Source organism: Nansenia antarctica (assembly GCF_963989245.1).
Source record: "Nansenia antarctica genome assembly, chromosome: 5".
NCBI classification, from domain to species: domain Eukaryota; kingdom Metazoa; phylum Chordata; class Actinopteri; order Argentiniformes; family Microstomatidae; genus Nansenia; species Nansenia antarctica.
This window is the reverse complement of record NC_137690.1, coordinates 21,393,318-21,416,605: the sequence shown is the minus strand read 5'-3', so window position 1 is coordinate 21,416,605 and position 23,288 is coordinate 21,393,318. Positions and strand designations below refer to the sequence as shown.

General features: G+C 42.2%; 2 protein-coding genes across 2 annotated transcripts; both read right to left on the bottom strand.

The window, feature by feature from the left end:
• Positions 1-1,528: 1,528 nt before the first annotated feature.
• On the bottom strand, positions 1,529-3,446 carry prlhr2a (prolactin releasing hormone receptor 2a; the record flags this gene model as incomplete). The annotated part of the gene is made up of 2 exons (XM_080531258.1): positions 1,529-2,165; positions 2,989-3,446. 2 exons carry the CDS (start codon positions 3,444-3,446, stop codon positions 1,529-1,531), a joined length of 1,095 nt encoding a protein of 364 aa, XP_080387384.1.
• A 12,616-nt stretch (positions 3,447-16,062) lies between these two features.
• On the bottom strand, positions 16,063-22,731 carry got1l1 (glutamic-oxaloacetic transaminase 1 like 1; the record flags this gene model as incomplete). Its single annotated transcript, XM_080531462.1, has 8 exons — positions 16,063-16,202; positions 16,298-16,440; positions 16,520-16,685; positions 18,258-18,408; positions 18,524-18,741; positions 21,127-21,250; positions 21,611-21,792; positions 22,545-22,731. 8 exons carry the CDS (start codon positions 22,729-22,731, stop codon positions 16,063-16,065), a joined length of 1,311 nt encoding a protein of 436 aa, XP_080387588.1.
• Positions 22,732-23,288: the final 557 nt, after the last annotated feature.

Sequence of the window (23,288 nt, the reverse complement as noted above, 5' to 3'; positions counted from 1 at the left end):
CATGGCTGCCTACTATTTAGACCACCTCACTCATGAAGAACTATCAAGATACACGACGGTGATAGGAGTGGAGGATTGACACCATTCAAATAGTGTTGGATTCCCTGTCTTCTACTCTATCCGGACACGTTATTTTCCTAACCCCCGGAGAATCAAAGTTATTGACCTGCAAAGGGTGCCTCCTTGACCGGCTTTTCCCGTGAATAACACCGGTTATGGAGGTGGTACCAACATAAGACTATTATTGCTAAATTCACCATCAGTATACGGTCATTTTGAGCCCTTAACCACCGCGCTGACACCCCGAGAAGATATACTTTTAATATGAAACTCGATCAACCGGGCGTTCACCGGCTGCTGGACGAAACTCCCAACTCCCGCTGTCAGCGAGGCGAGGGAATATTTATATCCGGGAATTCGCTCCTTGCTGTGTCCACGGTGATAGGAGTGGAGGATCGACTCCATTCAAATAGTGTTGGATTCCCTGTCTTCTACTCTATCCGGACACGTTGGAATTATTTTCCTAACCCACGGGAAATCAAAGTTATTAACCCGCAAAAAGTGGGTTTTGCCCGCAAAAAGTGCCTTTTGCCCGTCAGGTGGGCGTTTCCACTATGCTGTGACGTCACATGAAAGCTATGAATTGAATACATCAAATCCACCCATACAGAAGGATGAGAGGAATATAGTATTGAATGTGTGTGACCATGGCAACAACTCTACTTCTCACAAATCGTTTATTTTTCTAATGTTCTTTTGGAGTAAAAACTCCAACTTGGAATAGACAGCTCCATACATTATTGATTACAATTAGATGTTAGTTAGATGTTTTTGACGACATTTGAAAAGGGCATTACAATCATGAACAATTAATTCACAGCTTTTTACAATATAAGTCAGTGCATACATCTCCCCATATTGTTGTACAGTTGCCTTATTTTATGCATGATGTCCTAACAGGACAACATAACAGGACAACATAACCAAAGAAAGTTAGTCTGCAAATACTGTGTGTTTAACCTAGAAACTCTTTCAAAATGAAAACTATTTTATTTTTCCTCTTGAAATCAATTTCAATTATCTTTGTCATATCAATTATCTTTGCTCAGAGACCTTGGATGCTCCAGTTAGGGCTTTAAGAATAAAGCACATACAAATCACCAAACAAAAATTACCTATTCAACCATCACTGTGCATGAGGAAACTGTATGATACTGTACTGAACATGTCCATATCTTGTTACAAACTGTACATTCACAAACCATTATGAATCACACCCATAGGGAAACATAGATGCTTTACAGAAGAAAGGGTCAGACAAGAATGAGCTATTAGGAGAATGAACATAGTAACATAATAGCCATTCTTATGCTTGACACAAAGCTCAATAGTGATCTAACATACACTGTGATCTAAAATACAGTACAGTACAGATGAGAGCGATCTTGCACCCCTGATCATTTCAAGACTTCCAGCTGCTTCCAAGCCTAATTAGCTCAGGGCAAGTGTGCGGGTGGGATGAAGGCCTTCACAACACCACACTGGCTGTGGTACAGTTGTTGGCAGGGATGCCAATGCGGCGGTGGCAAGTGAACATCTTGCGCAGCTCGGCACGGAAGCGGTCATGTAGCCAGGCATATAGGAAAGGGTTACAGCAGGACGAGCTCATGGCACACAGGTGGCACAGCAGCTGGATGAGCAGGAAGTAGCGCTTGTGGATGACGTCAATGTCGATATCACGCAGCACATTGAACACACTGATGGGCATCCAACAGACCCCGAAGGCAGCCACCACCAGGGTCACCAGACGGAAGGTCTTGCGTTTACGTGCGCGCTGGGCCTCGGCTTGACTCTGAGTGCGGTGGCCAGGTGCCACACAGTTACGCAGCTTGACAGAGATGCAGAGGTAAGAGATGCAGAGGGCAGACAGAGGTAGGACGTAGGTGATGAAGAGGGTGCTGTAAGCATAAGCCAGCCTCTCCCTCTCTTTGCCCATCCAGAACTCCTCACAGATGGTGAAGCCCTCACTCTTGAACTCCACATGGTAGGTGTGGGCCACGGCCGGGGCCACCAGCCCACAGGAGAGCAACCAGATCCCAGACAGGAGGTAGGTACACGCCAACACAGAGATGCGCTTCTTCAGAGGGTGTACTGTGGCATAGTACCTGAGGAGAAGGGGGAAGTTAGACCGTAGTTTAACACTAGAACATCCGTACCCATTTGACTTACTATTAGAGCCGCCTCAGGGGTCAAATGACCATAGTCTTTACAACGGGAAGCTGCTACTTACACACAAAGAGCACTAGTTGGTGCGTCTTGTAAATTAGCCTGCCTCCTACACAGAAAAACTGCAAAATAGCTTTATACTAGCTTATCCTAATGTGATTTTGAAAATGTAAGGATACTGGGTGGTAGAACGCACATATCTAGGAAAAGTCATGAAAGGAGAGTCCTGAAATTTGATCGAGTGCAAAGGTATACATTTTTTTTACTCACTTGGTCAAATGACCCCACCCATGGCTGTTCTATTGTTAACAGTAGTTTCCAAGCCTGAAAATATCAAACATGTAATTTGATACCTTCGGTTTTGAGTGCTCTTTTTCATCTAATCATAAGAATTTCATGTAAAACTTCCTGCTGTATATTTTCTCTGTTACTGACATACAGTACAGTACTGTATGAATCATCTCTGAGTTGTGACCAATTATAAAACCGAGTTACATTATGGTGCCCGAATAGATGAGGTTTTTCAAAAGTGCCTACGGTTGGAGTACTTGATTACATTTGATTATTCCATAACGCATTCCACAACTACCCAGACATCATCAAACCATGTACTGTATCTGTACGCAAGTTAAATTATTAATGAAATGGAAATGCAATCAAATCAACCAGTAGTTTTCACCAAACCGTACGCGTATGAGTGTACATTTATTTGAATCAATGTGAATCAACCCCCAGGTTGAAGCTAAAGCCACCCTATCTTACCTGTCTACGGCAATAGCAGTGAGAGTGAAGACAGACACATAGACGGTCACCGGCTGGATGAGGTACACCAGGTAGCACATGAAGCGGCCAAAGACCCAGCCGCGTGGGTTGAAGGCATATGCTAGTGTGAAGGGGACACAGGTGGCGCACATCAGCATGTCAGAGAAGGCCAGGTTGCCAATGAAGAAGTTGGTTACGTTGTGCATCTTGCGGGTGTGGCAGATGACGTAGAGCAGCAGGTAGTTTCCGAACACGCCTACCAGCACCACCAGGGCATAGCAGGGGATGATGAGCAGCTTAAAGGACTGCAGCAGCTCCACCCCCACAAACTGAGGGCTGCGTTCGGAGGAACCATTCTGCAACGCCACCTCAAAGACTGGCCCACTGCCGTTCCCCTCCACGCTGGACACACACGGTGGGGCCAGCTCTGCAGCCCACCCACTGCCACTGCCCTCCATCCCAGCAGGCAAATCGCGTCGCACTGGAGAAAGGTTCTGAGAGATGCCTAAATAGATAATACACAAATGAGACAATACATTACTATATCACTCCTTAGTTAGTTCCTGTAATCTCGTTTGGTCAGGTCAGGTCCATACAAATACCTTGTATAGGAGCCTTTACCCATGCTCTTATCCTTTCATGTCACACAACTCTTTCAGTAGCACATGAGAAGAAAATGTATATTTGAGCCGTCTGACATGCAATGTCTATATGCTGTTCAATTAGTATTATGTGTGCATTGATTGTAGATCTACTAAACTCAACTTGCTCAACTCAACATGTAATAAGTTAAAGATGTGCACTGTAAAGTATGAACTGAAAATTTGTCAAGAAAATATACATTAGCTTTTCAAAGCTAACAAAGGCATGTTTGATTAGAAAATGTTCTGTATTAAGAGTGCATGGACACAGCACACACAGTAAATGTGTCTAGTCATTTGAATTACTATAATTCACCGAGAAATCCATGCAGTTTTTGCTTTGAATTGTGACTGAAATGAGCAATTCAGCACTCAGACAAAACTGTGCAGTGACATTAGGTGAGCAGAAATCTCTTTAATTCAACAAGCCTCCAAACGCATAATCAAGCTTTGCTTAACAACAACAGAGTTATTGTGCCCTAAATAGCCAAGAACAAAAGCATTGTGTCACAGCCCCATTAGAGTAAGGTTCTACATACTGTGTAATCAGGTTGGTAAAACAGAAACTCATTATGATATTACAGTAAGAACAGAAACACAGATGGCATGAATTTGAGGAGTAACACATCTTTGTGACCAGCTTGTCAGGGAGCATTGTAATCCTGAAAGGCAATGATGCATTGAAGAAGAAACTGTAAACATGGGCTTTTCAATTAACATTTGGATGTATGAGGGTGGTAATATTGACAAGTCTTTTCAATCGGCCTAATCCTCATTCAGTGTGTTCATAAGAGAGAAGCTGCCTAAGAGACAGTTCAAACCACTACAACAGATAGATTCACTATTCTTTCTCACATTGTAAAATTATACTTACAATGCGTTTTTCTCAAAGGCCTTGGCTCTTCAGACATTGATTAGTCATGCTTCAAGCACAAGGAGTCCAGTGACAAGTGATGCATGGATATATCCTATTTAGAATAGAGTAATAATAATAATAATAATAATTCATTGGATTTATATAGCGCTTTTCCGAGGCTCAAAGACGCTGACAATATAGGGGATACGGAAAACACAAAAACAACAAGTAACATGGAACACAGAGTCAGCGAACGGGGAGGTGGGGGGGGGGAGGTGGTTAGGGGTAGGGGAGGCTGTATGCATATCAGGGGGGTGGCATGGGAGAACAGGTAGGTTTTGAGGTGGGATTTAAAAGTGAGAAGTGAGGGTGAGTCTCTGAGTGGTTGGGGGAGAGAGTTCCAGAGGCGGGGTGCAGCTCGTGAAAAGGCACGGTGACCGAAGCCTTTGAGTTTTGAGGGTGGGACAGTGAGGGGAACAATGGATGAGGATCGGAGGGTACGGGTAGGGCGGGGGAGAAGGAGGTCAGTCAGGTAAGGGGGGGCCAGGCTATGGAGGGCTTTGTATGTGAGGATGAGGATTTTGAATTGGATGCGTTCTTTGATGGGGAGCCAGTGGAGAGAGTGGAGGACAGGAGTGATGTGGTCACGGGAGCGGGTGTTTGAAAGGAGGCGTGCAGCAGAGTTTTGGACCATCTGGAGTCTATGGAGGGAGCGGGAGGTGATGCCGGTGAGTAGGGAGTTGCAGTAGTCAAGGCGGGAGGAGATGAAGGCGTGGATGAGGGATTCAGCAGCGGACGGGGAGAGGCAGTGTCTGATTTTTGCTATGTTGCGGAGGTGGAAGTAGGAGGTCTTGACGATGGAGCTGACGTGGGGATCAAATGAGAGGGTGGGGTCCAGGATGAAGCCGAGGTTGCGAGCCAGGGCCAGGGAGCCAGGGAGTAGGCTTTGTCCTTCGAAGTTAATTGACTTGTTGAGGCACTCTGATGGCTCTGCTGCAATGGTACCAAATACACACACTGTCTGTTGTTGGTCAGGAAGATACAGTATGTGGTATAGGGATATATACCTGTGGATATGGATGTTTCCTCTCTGTCTCATCATTACACCAAAGACCCACAGGTGGTCTAAACAGCCTCTTACTCTGAGATAGTCATGACTGGATCACTAGATATTCAAATCTGTCCTCTGACTTTGGTCAGAGCCAACATAATGTATGATGCTTCAATAACTAAATTCAGGGCAGAACATTCCAACAAATGTGACACGGTCTGGTGAAAAGATCTGTATATATGCAATCTCAAATGACCAAAAAGCGTCTTTTAAAAAATTAAATAAAAGTGTTTTCAGTTTTTTTCATATTACTAATGTTTAAGTGTTGAAGAGCCCACTCGATATAACAAACAACAGTTTTAGGATCACTAAATAATTTGTGAATTGGATTCACTGTGTCATCTGCTACTGGGTAAGTGATACATGGCTTGTAAACAAACGGTTTAGGACGTGTTCAAAAGCAAGGACTGTTTGATCATCTAATTATGTGTAGTTATGTGGTTTAGCATGTTGATGGTCTAACAGCATGTTGCGATTTGCTGAACATGCACTTAGATGTTCAAAGCGATAATATCATGTTATGCCTTCTTAGCTGCCAGCTACAAGCAGCTGTTTTGCGTGTGTTTCTCCCATTCTCTGAGATGTACCAACATTCGAATAAGCATACCTTCTTCACCTATTTTCAGATTTCAATGTATGACACATCATTTGAAAGTTTACAATCTGCACTTTCATAATCTGGCAAAAAATGAAAAATGACCGTGCCCTACTTGAGGACTTTTTCACCAGACCCAATGGTATTATATGATTCAATGTGATAACTCAATAGATGGAAACCATCTGCATCAATATAGGCACATTGTGAAATGTGTTCAAATCACTCTGTATATCAGTCTACTACTGTATCACTTTATATCTCTACTGTATATCTTGGTTATCTGGGTGCTTTTCGGTCTATGATAATGTCATGCCCCCTGCCACTCAAACCTTGTCCCTAATGAGATACGTAGGTCAGTTATATGTCTCTCTCTACTAGAGTGAGAGTGAGTCATTTATGACAGCAAATATAGGTCTCTGGCAGTGTTGAGCTGATAATGAATGTCTGAGACACAATACTGTACATTGATCTAAACAGTGGTTAAACACAAATGCTTGTTAGTTATAATAATATACAGCATTGTTCCCTTTTCCTCAGATCAAAATCGGACACAGAAAATAGATAAGATAGATAGATAGATAGATAGATAGATAGATAGATAGATAGATAGATAGATAGATAGATAGATAGATAGATAGATACTTTATTGAGGGGAAATGAAGGCGTTACAGCTATAATTGTCTACGCTCATCGTTAGAAAGGTCTAAAATCCATTGTACTGTATTGAGAGCTCTTATGTCTTATTTTGTCACTGGAACATAGGATTATCTTATTTCTTTACAACTCCAATTATGTTTTATTCAATAAATGTGCGAACTTTGTACGGGCACAAGGTAGACAGCATTTTCATGCAATGAATAGAGGGAAGTCTAGAGAAAGAGAACTTAATTTGGTCCTAACTGCCCAGACTACTCTAATTTTAAAGGGATTCCCCTTTGGATTTCAGGCAACATACACACCTCTAAAGCTTTTCGATTGTGGTAAATCGTGACGTTAGAATTATAAGGTTCTATCTCCATTTTGGTCAAAATTGAGTTTTTTTACATAATCTGATCCATTAGGTGTTTATTAATGCCTGTGTGGTGTTATTTTTAAAATGTTTATTTTTTTATTTTTTTTAGTAATTCATAAAATACAAAGGTTCCATCTCACAAAACATAATGGAATGTAAACACTTTGACGCTCAATATCTCTGAACTGCCCTAAACGGAGATAGAACCTTATAATTCTAAGCTCACGAAATGTTGTCGGTAAACCTTACCTTTGCAGCTGCCGTAGTCAAATATCGGTGCGAGACAGTGATTGTCAACTTCAACACATTGACATGGACAAGGCTCCACGCGTCCCGCGACTTCGGTAAGACAAGGATGCAGCACGAAAAAACAACAACATTGATACAGAATAACTTTTTGACAACGTTATTCAATGGATTTACATGATAGCCTGAATTGCTTCAAAGTATAATGCTGCCTGCCATTCTGTCTGAAAGTCCTAAAGATGTACAATACGCAGCGCTCTCTTGCAGACAGTGTGTCGTTGGCAACAGGTCGACAGAGTTGATACTGTGCAGGTAAGTCCACTCCAGTTGAAAACCAGAAAACTAACGGTCCAATTTCCAAAGCACTGAGAAACCATCTGTGCGGTGTCGGTCGCCTGTCCCTCAACTGTATGAAGACAACACGTACTGACAGCTCTCATAGTGCTCATAGTGTTTCATAGTTTTTTTTTTTTTTTTTATGAGTCCTGGTCCGGAGAATCCACCTGACTGTATTACAGTAGATTAAACATACAGCCTACACAATTCATATTTCAGGCTAACTTTTTTGGGTCTATTATTGTTTTACTTTGATCTACTTTAATAAGCAGTTCTATTGTAACATGTAACACAGTGCACTTCTCCTTACCTTGCAAGGTTTTCCCCTCAAAGACTTAGTCCAGCAGATAGAAATAAATCCCTGTATTTGTTGGAGGGATTTACTTACTGGTCGTGAATTAATGCACTAAGGACATCAGGACTAGCTGTGGTGTCCTGGGTGACCGGGGGGTGTATTCTATGTGACAGTTGCATTAATATCCTGCATTAACATCACGTTTGGGATCAATAGAGGTTAATTCTTTCTTTCGCTACGTGCTCAAACACGGTGGTCCTGTCTATACCACCTGGAGTGGGGGGCTGTTGAGAGGAACAGTGAGTGTGGGGTTTAAGTGTTGATTGAAAGTATATACGTAGGCAGGGATCCATGTAGTGCTGCATAGCAACAGCCCATTGCACAGCGAGACTAGAGCAAAACACCTGTGTGTTTTGTGACTTATCGTGCTCCTAAGAGTGAGAAGGCTGTATCATGCGCCTACCATAACAATCCAGATCTGTGTTCTCTTTATTAAGTATAATTAAATTATATAAGTAAAGCAAGCCATGGCAAGCAGTTATAATTATAAAGTTTTAAAGTTATTATTAACCATGGCAACAAATAATTGAATAGTTGAATTAAAGTACTTAGTTGTAAGATTTAGATTAAAGTCTGTCAAGACATTTGCTGACCAAAGGGTACTCCATGATCTCACAAGCTGTCCCCATCCTCATGTCCTGGTTTTTCCAAGTGATGGATGTGGCTAGTGGTGGGGAGTCCACCCCAAAATAGTAAACCCTCGACTCGAGTCTACTCCAATTTTGAAAGGGAGTAGAATTGACTCCAGCTGGAGTGACATCTAAGTCCTCTGCTACATAATTAAGGATGACAAAAACAGTAGATAATGTATTGTAGAGAACGGCACTCTTCTCCCAATGCATAGCTAGCCCAGTCAAATTGTTTTAAAGCACATACTATAATGCACACACCTGACAATGGAGTTTTAGTCATTTTGGGACAGTTATTACACTATTTTGGAGTCTGAGTTGAAAAAGAGTAAACTCCTTCGACTCCTAAAGCAGGAGTCTGAGTCAGGGTCGACTTCCAAAATCGAGTTGTACGCCACTAGATATGGCAGGGACAGCCACACAATCACATTGTTCTGACTGTGAAGTCACAGACATAGCCAGAGGCATCAGATATAATGAACACCCCAGGCACAAAGGACTCAGGTGTGAGGAGAATAATATACTTGCCCATAGCAACAAATAGACAAGAACATTTGACAAGACAAGGCACAGGGGATGAGAAACAGAATAGAATATCAATTATTCTAATATCCTATCCTCTAACATGTAAGGAGAGGCTAAGATGGTCATATGCAGTCCATAGTGCTAATAAAACATGTAATGAGTGGCAAAGATGGTCATATGCAGTCCATAGTGCTTATTGTAACATCACTGTCATTTGTCTGTCTACATTAAGATAAAGTTTGTTGTCCTCAAGAGGGAAATTGTCTTGCCGTTAATGTGGATACATCTCATATACATACACTAACCCTAAACTTACACTTTGCCCATTTTGTCACTGATTCACTGCACATACACAGTATGCATGTTTGCCCAGAAATATAGAGCTTGTTGCTTCTTATTACCGTTAATGTTCTGTTATTGAGGTAAAACATTTGGGTTATTTGTTCATCTTACATTGTGGGAGCTTATAGTTCCTGGCTGAGGGGAAAAGCTTGTATTCAAAATAAATGTAATATACAGTCTGTAATTACTTTCTTAGCTTGCCTTACTTGTATGATGATTAGTTCAAACTTAGCTTGAGGGAATGGATAGTGTCTAACATCTATGTCTCACTGCAAGTGTATCAGACGGGTAATTTGAGGAGTCACACTTGAATGAATGAATGAATGAATGAATGAATGAATGAATGAATGGTCTTTATTGTCATTGCTATAGTACAGGTACCAAACAACGAAATTTGGGAGGGGTGGCTCCCCTGGTGCTAGGAAAAAAAAGAAAGAAAAAAAAAGAAAAAACAGGAAGGGAAAGGAGCTGGAAGGCTATGTACACTGGAAGGCTATGTACACAGGCTATGTACACTGTCCACTATACTATACTGTACAGGTAAGACGACTAGGGTTGTCATATTGCACATAGTGTTATTGCACATTCATTTAAAGTGTCGCAGTTTGCAGGCTTGAAATGTACACATTTGTGCCTCAGCACTACACTTGATTTTTTCAATCCAGCAGCTGCCATCAATCCGTCCAGACTGTCCAGGGCCCAGAACCTAGGTCTTTGCTGTGTTCAGGGCCTGGATGGCCCTGGGGTAGAAGCTGTGCTTCAGTCTGTTTGTCCTTGCGGCCATGGTCCTGTACCGCCTTTTCGAGGGCAGCCGGGCAAAGTGTTCGTACCCAGGGTGGGTTGGGTCTCTGGAGATCTTGGAGGCCTTCCTGAGACAGCGTGTGTTGTACAGCTCTTCCAGAGAGGGGAGGGGGGCGCCGGTGATCTTCTGGGCTGTTCTCACGACTCTCTGTAGCGCATTTCTCTCCGCGGTTGTGCAGCTGGAGAACCAGTTGCAGATGCCGTAGGTGAGGATGCTCTCCACTGCGCCGCGGTAGAAGGCCACCAGTATCTCCTGCTTGTTGTGTTCCTTCCTGAGGACTCTCAGGAAGTAGAGCCGCTGTTGTGCCTTCTTGATGGTGGCTACTGTGTTGTTCTTCCAGGACAGGTCATCCTGTATGTGCACCCCCAGGAATCGGAGGGTTGAGACTCTCTCCACGCTCTCTCCGTCGATGAGCAGGGGCTGGATCTCAGATTTGTTCCTCCTGAAGTCCACGATGATTTCCTGGGTCTTTGACTTGTTCAGCAGCAGGTTGTTAACCTTGCACAGCTTGCTCAGCTGCTCTACCTCATCCCTGTACGCCGCCTCGTCCCCCCCCGAGATGCAGCCCACCACAGGCTTATGCCTAGTCTACATAAAGTGTGCTTTCCTAGTAAAAACATTGTAATTACATGTTGTTTCGCAGAAATATATTAAATATCTTCTATAGCCTGATATACACTCACCAAACACTTTATTAGGAACACCTGTACACCTTCTCATTCATTCAGGTGGTGTAATGGTGTGGGGAATGTTTTCTTTGCACACTTTGGTCACAAAGCAAAAGTAATCTCAAACTGGTTTCATGAACATGACATTGAGTTCAGGGTTCTTTAGTGCCTTCCCAGTCACCGGATCTGAATCCAATAGAACACCTTTGGGATGTGGTAGAACGGGAGATTCACAGTTTGAAAGTGTACCTGAAAAATCTGCAGGAATTGCGTGATGCAATCATGTCATCATAGACCAGAATCTCAAAAGAATGTTTCCAACATCTTCAATCAAAGAATTTAGGCTGTTTTGAGAGCAAAGGGAGGCCCTACCCAGTATTAGTATAGTGTTCCTAATAAAGTGTCCAGTGAGTGTACACTCATATACTTGAAATAACTGCCTTGTGGTACATTTTTCTTTGGATGACCACAGACTATTCGTCTCCTATAGATGTATTTCACCATTCCTTCATAAGGAGTACCATGAAATATTTATTCGAAGGGATCTCATTCCTTGATCGCTACTGATTAGTCATTACAACCATTAGGAAGACTTTTAGAACGCTTGAATGTTGCATTATTGCATATTTTGGCTAATTCATTATTAATTATTATTTCTAGTTCCAACCTTCATGATGAACCCTTGAAAATAAGGAGTTTGTCTGAGTTTGAGTAGGCTACTGTCACACAGTAATATTGAGTTCTGTGGAATTGAGGCTTTTAGGCTGATTAGAGGCTACATTAACCTTGAGTGTTGTAAAGACTCACCGGTGCACACAGTAGTGGAAATTCATTTAGTTTTACTAACAAATGTATTATCTTTTCCTGGTAGTTGAATAATGATAACACACACACCTAAGTTACACATATCACATGGGTACAGTAAACATGTTGTCTCCCACGAATGATTTAGTGCCCCTCTATGAAAGGAGAGTGATGAGAAGCCTGGGAAAGAAGCAAGATGTTTATTCTAGATTGTTTTACTATGACACTCTGGTTGTCACTGTTTTACAATGCTGTGTCCCCGTTGCACAAAGGGAGGGCTTTTTTCTTGGTGCTATCACCTTCTATGACCAAAGAGACCACCATTAGGCTACTATCGTTATTGATATGAGATGCCTTTACTTCAAACACCAATCGGCAAAGACTAAATATTTGCACAGGCAAATTATTTCGTTACAAATGTGACTGGCTATAAACCTTTCCGTATTTATATAGTTTCGGTATATATGCATAACAGACGCAGAAAATATTATTCCCAAATGCTTTAGGCTATAGACTTGCTGCATTAGGCTACGCTCCTACAGCTGCATTCATAGCCAGACTGAAAAGTTACCAGAACGTGTAGTGCTTATCTGATTCATTATCAGTCTCAAAGTGTGTGATGGCTACTAATCATTGATCTTTGCACCACTGCCCCTACTGAGCAACCCCACTCCTGAGGTCTAGGCCTGCTGACAGATCAATGGAGTAATTTACACCAGTGTTTTGTGGTGAAGAGAAGGTGTCATCTGCTCTCTGTGCACACTATGTGGTAACATATTTAAACAGATTGCCAGGTTAGGTTTCTTTATGTTCAATTCAACCATCAGCTTGACTACTACTTTGAAAACTGTTCAGAAAAAACTCCTTCAGAACAGTGGTCTTCACCACTGCTGGATTGAGAGAGAGACAGACAAGGTGGCAGGTACACTGAATTACTTGCTTGGATACAGCGAAATGTCTGGCTCCATATATGACCTGCTCAAGATTTGACCAGCTGTGCTCAGACTGAACAAATACTGCGTAATTAACTCTACCGTAACCCGTCAGCCTGATCCTCTCTCACTGTCTACTAAATGCACTTCAGTTAGTGGAGCCTCAGAGGAGAGCAGGTGTCCAGGGTGCTTTTTGAGATGGTGCAGCAAACCAAAGTGCTCTTGGACAGATTGCTAATGGCCGGGGTTACGGTAGATGTTAATTATGATCGTTGTTCCCCCTGTTAGTGCACTGGAAAAAGTGGTCCATTGCTTCCATTATGGGTCCTCTCTTCTTCACCTTTTTCTGTTGATGTTTTTGTGGTAGCAGCAGTGCATCTGAGTTCTTTCATTGTAAATGTGGTTGAGATCGATCTAGTACTAGACATCGGAACAGCCTGTCTTTAATTTGGTCCAGTAAAATAACAGACAGCAACAGTATCTAGTAGCTTTTTATGAATGTGAATTATGAAGTGATATACAATAACATCTTATTTTCTAATAAAACTTACCAGATTTATTAAACTTGCCTGATTTATTAAAGTGGATGCATCAAACTGCATTTTTTTATGTAGAACAACGTAAACAATGACATAAATAGAAATACTGTACAAGCATCTTAAATAGATATGACTGTAGCCTACTGTCAGTGTCAGGAAGCACAAACAGGTATTTCTGAAGAAGCAATTTATTCAGTAAACCTTGTTGTCTTGTAATTGGGAGCTGTGATCTGCTATATACACAAGGTCCTTTGTTGGGCACATATATCTTGGTTTTATATACGTGGGTGATATTAACAGCTGCAGAGTTGCTGCCACAGGGCTGGAGAGCATTTTTACGTGTCTCAGTGAGAGATTAATGTGCACTAGCCAGAGGCTTATCAGCTCCTATTATTTTCCTCAGGTTGTTTTCATTCTCTTGATTTAACATATACTGTAGATTGTGTTTGATGTCTCAATGTCTAGCACCACAGAACACTGCTGGCATACACATGACATGACTAAACAAAGATAAAGAAACTATACTGTCCTCTCTGTTGATTTCTACTTGTTTTATATTATCTTTCTTATTTCAAAGTGCTACTCAAAAATTATTGATTAAATAACATATATTTTCCTACATTTCCACACAGGCAGACTAGACAAAAGCCACCCCAAAAAGTGTCAGAGAATTATCTTTGTGTAGGAGTGAGGGGTGGTTTGATTTACCTTTGCTAAAACCATGTTTTATTTGAGGTGTAGGCATCTGTCTTGGTTGTTTCTTTTGTAAGTGATGTGATGTCTCCACACTGTCACACTGCTCATAATGTCACACTGAATTTAGAGACATTACGTAAAACAGATATGTCAGTTTCAATATTAGGGTTGAATAAAGCATTAAGAAGGGAATATGGAACAGGATGAAACAGGAAGGACTCTAGAGAGAGTTAGGCCTCCTGTCAGTAGCTTTCTTAGCATTTCTTGCCAACAAAGACTACATTGACCTGAGACTTGAACTTCTTGCAGAATTGGAGAGGATTGTGTGTAATATTGCTATGTTAGATGCAATTCACTCTTCACATCATCTGTTCTGCCCTGATTAGCTTGCAAATTAAATGTGTGCCTGATGCCTCCTCTCAGCAATGGATGGGGTGTTGCTCAAGGGTACAGCAACAGTAGGCCTATAGATGTTCATGTGCATACATTGGCAAAACCATTTGGCAAAATTTGAATTGAAGAGGATGTATTCAGAATTATTCTAATAAAGCTGAGACAGACCATGGTAGCTGTAGCCTTATCCTCAGGGGTGCTATAGTCATACCTTTCAAGTTTGTATGTGTCCAGTGCCATAACTGCTAGAAATGGGAAGATTTGGTTGGCTGTCGGAATACAGAATTGAAAGATCCAGCCTGTCACCTAGCTTTAGCTAGCAAAGAAATGATATTTAGGGATGTAGGGATGGGAATTTATAAGATGTTATCGATACCAATGCCATTATCGATTCTGCTTATCGGCCCGATTCTTTATCCAGTTCCTTAGAAATAACAATGTGCATTTATTTTCCTCAAACCATGAGAGCCACCTCAGTGTGGAAAAAGTACATAATCACAGTACAGTGTAGATTTTGTAATATGGGCAGGTCATGTATGTACTGTTTATTACCGGTAGTCTGCACTGTTAATTGCTGTTGCCAATAGCATCTCCAGTAATAGGTATATTATGCATTTCAAGGTATCACAAACAACAGGCTATGGTACTGTATATACAACTTGGAAAACAAAATACAGAAAATTACATTTTGTAGAGTCATACGGTATCAATTCATGGTCATATGCAGGACAACATAGATACAAGAGAGTTTATTGTACAGCACTTTGAGCTGCATTCTTATGTATGAAGGGTACCGGTACTATAATAAAACGTATAATAATAATAATTATTATTATTATTAATAATGGTTATTATTATTATTATTGTTCTTATTATTATTGTTGTTATTATTATTATTATTATTATTTAGTATTAACACAAAAATACCCACAAAACAATAATTTCCCAAGGTTTTCTAGTAGGCTACTGTACATGTCTGGACTGACAATTGGGCAGTGTTTTGTTCAGCACACACCAGTTATGCAGTGGAGAGGATTAGTAGCTCAAGGGTAATTCAGTGGTAGATTAATAGGATTCAGCCAGACTGGGAATTTTCCCTAGACACTCCTACTCTCTCCATGAGTGCCATCATAATAATCTGATAATAATCACAATCAAACAAGTCAGAGCCTCTGTTAAACATTCCAACCAAAAGATGGCACTCCTTACAGTGTGTGAACATGCCCATTGCTGGGGCATAGTATACATACTGGGGCATAAGAACTGGACGGGAGGAGAGAATACTCCCCTCTGAACCACCACACAAGCAATGTATTACTGTATATATTACAGTATGCAAACTACTGTGCAGATAGAACAGGCCAGATATGTCATAATCCATATTACCTGTGTATTACTGCACATGTGTGAAAGCTTGATTTTACACTCTACATTCTATTATTGTGTTGTTTCTTTGTTAAAATATTATTATATCATTATTATAAATAATAATGTGACAGAATACAAATGTGCTAACTCCATATGATTTAGTCAAGCTGAATAATGCTTTAGGGAGACTGTCTGTAGATCTTACAGCTGGGACCCTGAGGTCAGAGAGGAGAGGTCAAAGCCAGGTGGATGGACTCAGCAATGTAGTCCAGGTTACGGCTATTGATTGCACTCACATTGAGACAGCCATTCGGAAACAGGTAGATGTGTCTCCTCCTTGCTAGGAATTCTACTTGTTTTACTGAAGGAGAAGGAGAAATTACAATTTCATTTTTGATAAAAGAGTGAACATTTCCAATACTAACATCAATATTGCAACACAGATTGTATGCTCACCATTCAGTCCAGTGCAACTGTACAGTCCACCTTGCTGAATCAGGTGATCCCACCTTCCAGTAGATCCTTGAAGCCTCAACTTCTCTCTCAACTGCTCCCTGATCAGCATACTCCTCTCCACTGTGCTCTTCACTCCCTCCCGCCTGGAACACAAGAGGGCGTTTAACAATTCAACTTACTCACTCATAATTAATTGCTAAGAATGGACTCGCTGTATCTTACCATTCTACAAAATGTGCAGGGTTACTGAGCACCATAGCAACCATTCGTGCACCTCCCACAGATGGCTGGGACCACAGTGCCCTAACAAGCTTCTCTGCTTGAGACTGCACAGCTATCAGAGTGGAGTTCTGCTTCAGGACACACAGCAGGTGTCCAACCCGCTCACCTGCAGTAAGGACAAAAGGGAATAACATGAGAGCACATGAGAGCAGTATCTCAGCTCATTACAGAGATATTTGATGAAAGTGTGAGAGCTGTCTGTTAGTATGGCAATACACATGGGCGTCACCACCATATATTTGGGGGGGGACGTGTCCCCCCCACCTTTGAAACAAGGTCGTTTGGACCCCCCCACATTTGCCATCAAAAATATGTTGCATGACTGGTCAGCGTTATTTTCATTGCTTCACAATCAAATCCGTTCCACTTTATGAGTAGGGGATTGCCCATATCCAGAAATCCACTCCGCGTTTTACTTCTGTTTTTAATGGCACGCAGCATCAGACACGCACGCAGATTCAAAACATTCAGACTGAGGCAAGACGATATTTAGATCATCCACCAAGATGGATATAAGGATTTTTTTTTTTCTAAGAAGAGAAAAGTAAGTCAAAGTCATCCAAGTTTTCCCGTGAGTGGCCAAACAGCAACATTGCGTTCTCCCAAGGTCAAACACAGCCATCTTTTCTGATAAGAATGTTAGCACCTTATGAGACATTCTCTGTATTAGCAATAGAATTAGCATAGCCTACTAGCAACCAAATACGAGCTAGATCAGCTATATGGCACTAGCAGTTTTGTTAGGCATTACTAGTGCGGTTAGACATGTTTAAATGCAGAACAGACACAGGCGAAATCATCGTCATCAAAGGCACAGAATGGCGACAAACACCTCACAGTGCTTACCTGTCCTGTCATTATTGCATCTCCTGCCCGTGTTCATTGCCCTGAGCATTTGCACTATTTAATTTGGCCATTGCACCCACCCAAAGAATCAATTTTGCATCTGATTGCTTGAGCTAGGGTTAAAAAAATAAGAAGAAAACACCTGTTCCATTTATTTTTCTATTTCTAAAATGCTTGTGATTGTATTTTTTGTATTGATGATTGTATTTCTATGTCAAATGTTCTATTAGAGAAAAACAATATGAACAAGTGCTCAATGCATCCCCATTTCTCCTGATATAGGTGGTTGAGAGTGAGAGTGAGTCAGAGGCAGGGGCAGCAGGCAGGGGCAGTGGAGACAGCTCTAATTCACTCTTTGATTTTTGTTTGTTTGTTATAGTTGAATGTTCTGCAATGCACTGAAGAGGGCTAAGTTTGATTGTAATAGGCTCTGAGTAGCCTAGGTACATATGTTATGTTTCCTCATAACTTTTTATTCAATTTGTTGACTCAAAGTTACCTCATTCTTTTCTAATTCACTCTTTGATTCTTTTTGAATCTTCATATTTAATAAAGTACCTAAAAAGTGCCACGTGTCAGTGTCAGGCCTCTGTGAGTTAAACCAAAACATAATAGTAGTCAGTAATTGCAGACCATGCCAGCTCCAAGGAAAAACAAAGAAAGAGGGAGATTATTTTGGGTGTAAAACGCACCAGAATGCAGGAAATTGAATCTACTATTTAAAAAAATTCGGGGGGAGGACCCCCAGACCCCCCGAAAAACAAGTGTCCCCCCCACATTCAAAAAGCTGCTGACGCCCATGGCAATACATTTGAAGTTTGAACTATCATACCATACAGTCCAAAGCTGTGGGAGAAGGACTGGGCACACAGAAGCTCCATCCCTAGAGATGCACAGTGTCGCACTGCCCAGGCATCTTGTTCAACATCCCCATGACATAGGCCCTGTGCAGGCAGCAGGAAGAAGGGGAAGTACCTACGCCTCTGTGAGAGACAGGGAGACAAAAAGGGGTAGGCCTACTGTAGACAGCATCCACTCCAAAGAAACCAAATAAATTACATCTATAATGTTCAAACAGTGGGGCCTTGCAGCACTTACCACCATAAGCTGTGTGATGAGTCTCCACTGCTTTTGGGAGAGGTCTGCTCCAGTAGGGCAGTGAGCAGAAGCAGACAGAATGATGACACTCTGCTCTGGAGCCTTCTCCAGGTCATCTAGAAGCTTCTGCACACACACACCCCGATGCTCCATATCCCAATACCGGTACTGACGGACATCCTGGATCCCTGCTGCCTCAAAGATACCCACCAAGAAGTCTGCAGAAAATAACAAATGCAAATGCCGAAATTATGCTTTTCTCTACAGTATATCCAGTATGTCTGTCTGTCTGTGTGTGTGTGTGTGTGTGTGTGTGTGTGTGTCTCACACACTCTCTTTTCTACCAGTTCTACCCCACTTTCTACCAGTTCTCTCAACCACTTAACCAACCAACTCCACTTATTTACCCTATATATATTGTGAGGAGCATGCAGCGTCTGGCCTGTAGAGGAAGCTACAGGACTGTGGTGGAGTGTGAGTGGTGGGATAATTGGACGCCGGCTGGGGCTGAACGGGCTGAAAAAACTGAAAGGGTTGAGAACCGGTTGCGCTGCTGCGTTTTGGACATTATTATTGGAACTTGCTGATGCTGAACGTGCTGAGCGTACAGGAGTGACAGGGGCCAAATGCAGCGGCAGCAGCAGGAGGTCCTGGTGGAGATGGCACGTGCCCAAGCAGAGGACCGATCCCTCCTCCGGGAGTGCCTCCGGGCGTCAGCGGAGAGTAGGGGCATCTACTCTCCGCGTGGCAGGCAGCTGGCCCCAGATCCGACCCCAGAAGATGGGGGAACACGACGACCCGGATGGCGTTCTTGACCATGTTTGAGGGGATGGGGAGGGCATGTGGCTGGTCAGCCAGCGAGTGGGCCCACCAACTCCTTCCCCTCCTGACAGGGGAGGCCCAACAAGTGGCCCACACCCTGGCGGCATCCTCCCAGCTGGATTACGTGGCTAGGGAAATCCGGGATCCAGTCCAGAGGAGCACCGGTGCCAGTTCCGGGCACTGGCCTACGAGGACGCTGGCTGCCCCTTTGCGTATGGCCAGCAGCTGCTGGATGGGGCCCGACGGTGGCTGGTTCTGGAGCATGCCTCAGGTCGGGTTGTTCCACGTTTCAGTGGCTGATGGACCGCATACTCTGTGTATGCTGCGGCATACCTGGAAGACATCGTCATCTACGGTGATACCTGAGTGCAGCGAATGATGTTTAAGTAGAAGCACAGGGATGTGGTGATTTAAATTGTTTCTGGTATTTGAAGTAGGTCTACATTAATTGATGAATTGATTCATTGATTTACTGGTTTATCTTGGATCACAGTTGTGGACATCTGAGTGATGAAACTGGGTTTGTTGCTTAGGCTTTTATCTACAGCATGTTGGCTTAAAGATGGAAGTGTTAGCTAATTGACTAATTGATTGAATTAATAATTGACTAATTGAATATCATTATAAACAATTAAGTGACATGAGGCACAGAAGCTTGATAGGTTTTACAAGTGTGCAATGTTACAGATGTGTATGTTGCTGTTACAATATCGTGAAATGGTGTATGCATGTGCTTGAGTGGTGTTTGTCTTATTAGGTTTTTTACCTAATAACTACTGACCAACTGCAAAAGATCAAATGAAATGAAACTAAAACTTCTAAAATTGGCAAAATAAAAAGTGAAAAGAGGAAAACGTTGTTTGGTCATTATTGAGTGGAATCCAGTTAACCCTTCGGATGGGCAAAAATATCTTTCAAGTGGGGACAATGCACATGTTAAAAAATACATGACTTTGACACTGAGGCAGGCGGGGTTGACGGCCAACCTGGTGAAATGTGTGATTGGGCGGAGGGAGATACGGAATCTGGGGTACCACTTGGGGAGAGGAGAGGTACAGCCGCAGATGGAGAAGACCGCAGCAATTGCGGCCGTCCCGCACCACAAGTCGCGGAAAGAGGGGCAGTGCTATGTGGCGTTTGAAGGGATTAACCCTCTGTGGTGAGACAGTGCTGTATGCTCCTAACTTTGATTTCCCTTTTTCTCAACAGACGGACGCATCAGACAGGTGGTTGCGGCTGGTGGTGTCCCCTCCACCTGATGGGACAGACCGGCCAGTGATGTACCTGAGCCGCAAGCTGCCGGCGCATGAGGGTAGGTACTTTATTTAGGTATTTTATTAGGTATTTTATTTACTTTTTTACTTTTTTCTTTCCAACCTTATCTGTTCTAACTTTTCAACTACCCAGCAATCATCCTTTCACCACTAATTTCTATCTAAAATTCTGTCCATCCAACCAACCAAACCATCTCTCTCTTTATCCCTTACAATAATAAGACCATCTCACTTTCTTTCAACTACCCAGCAGATCTGTCTATATATCTATCAAAACATCTTTTCCACTTACCAAAATAAGAATTGGCAAGCCCACAACATTTCTTCTGCAACATATTTTTCTAATTTAATTTATTCTCAGTCTAACTTCTTACAGCTTTACTTTTATTTGAAGGCAGTCCACAGATTTTAGATGAAAAGTTACTTGTAGTACTTGACATGTCACGTTGACAGATCCACAGTACACTTGTCTGTTACAGTACATTTCCAGTCACTACTAGTACTTACCATCACATGGGAAGGGAAGATAGACTGGTCCACACCAGGCAGTGCTCACATTGTACCAGTGTTTCAAGAGCTCAGCCCCCAGGCGCACAGCCCCAGTGCATCCGACAGTCTGAATACCCAACACCTACAACATATAAGCACAGGGCAACAACTTAGTTTAGTCACAGTCATCATTCTTTATCTGCTGGCTCTTCAGCCAAGCATATGGCTCCTGTTGATAGGTAATGCAAACAGTATAATATAGCCTGCTGGGGGAATGGGCTGGCGGTGTAAATGATGTAGGCCAATGTGTAATTACATGCACTGTAGGTGATTACAGCACTGTTGAATTTGTGATATCTGTGTGTGCAGCTAGCTGGTCTTGACTGATGGTGGTAGGCCGGGTGATGCATACCTCAGGTTGAGGTAAACATCACCAAGACGCATATAGGCTATAGAAAAAAAACATGATGGTCAAGTCTTATTGAAAGTTTAGTCACATTACCCTGTTCTCCACAATGGCATGGCAGTCCTTGCCCAGTGCCAACTCTGTTGCCCTCCTGGTGAATTCAGGAAGGCCAAGGGATGACTGATATTCTGGATAGAGAGTAGGGTCTTTACCAATCTGTTGCTTTATTTTCCCAATGAGAGGGAGCACAGATGTCTGGCCTTCCTCGTTGAGATACTCTGGACATAAGTAAAGAAAAAACATGACCATGTCAATATCTTTGACACCTGACATTTTTGGTGTAATTTCACCATTTAAAATTGTTTATGTAAATAGGCTAGGTGCACGATCTCCACTACTTCCTGAAAGGCACCTTGCATGAACATATCCTGTCTCACTCTATTGGTTTAATTGATTAATCAGCTGTGCACTGTGTGTTCCAACAGTTTACCGCACAGCTGATTAATCAATTAAACCAATAGATGATGTATGTCCCCACCTGTCCTACCCGCTGTACATACCTTATGTTTTGTTGTATTGTTCTTCCCATGATGGATGTACGTTTATCTTGTAGATAGTAATAGTTATTTGTCTGTATTATCATGTAGATAGTACTAGTTCTTTTCTTATGTCTGTCTTACGTAACGATGAATTGAAAATCAAGGACCCCAATTGAAATAAGCCAGTGGCTTTCTTGGGTTTTTATCCTCTTAGTTTGACCGTGTATGTAATATGTACTTTCATGTACCTACTTCTGCAAACATTCTAATAAAGTTTTCAATCAAAAAAAACGAGACAGGATATGTTCATGCAAGGTGCCTTTCAGGAAGTAGATCGTGCACGTTGGCTATAATGATTGTAGTGCTGGCCAAGCCTGCGCATGCAGGCTCAGAGAACAATATTTCTATACTATGAAAACTTCTCTAGGCGCAGTGCGACTGCAATGAAGACGTCCTGGAACTCAACCTTTTAAAACGCAACTGAGACTCACCTCTTCCCGCCAGGTAAACCTTACTGACATGAGTATCTCTGTTAAAGTCAAAAAATAATTTAGTTTCGGGATTCGGTGTCGCAGTAGGAGTGTCAATAAATGCGGAGAGAAAAGTTATTCTCTTCTCTTGTGCATTGTCGGTGGTCCCTCCCGCTGCACCGCTATGAGCGTTGCCGGTTTGCCGCATTTTGAATCATCTCGGTCTGTCATTAAGCTCCGAGGTCTTTTGTTTAGAGTTGTTGCTAAGCTACACAATAAGTAGTCAGCATACAGTATCTTGGCAACGTTTGCGATGGATGGGGTCTTATCTCATAAAACAGGGGATGGCAATTAATTTTCACAGTGGGCCACATGAGAAACCGGGACTTGTGGAGGGCCGGACCAGTGCCTATTATTTATTAACATTATACATACATACAACATTACGAGTCACAGTGTAGTATTTCTACCTTCTGAAATGATGGCTAGGACTGGTGATATCAAGCAAAAGGTTCTTTATATAAAAATCTTCTGACATAGGCCTACACTTGTGTGATCACTTTCTTTTTCAATAAAGCGAGCTATTAGCTAGATATTCACTTTCAATTCAATGTACAATTCACATTTCTCAAAAACAACAAACTGTCAACTTATAGGCCTACGACGTCTTTCTACAAGACATTCTGGAACCTGCAGTTCTTCTTAGCTAATACAACAGAAATGTACTTCTGTCAATCAATCATGTAACATATTTATCAATCTCTT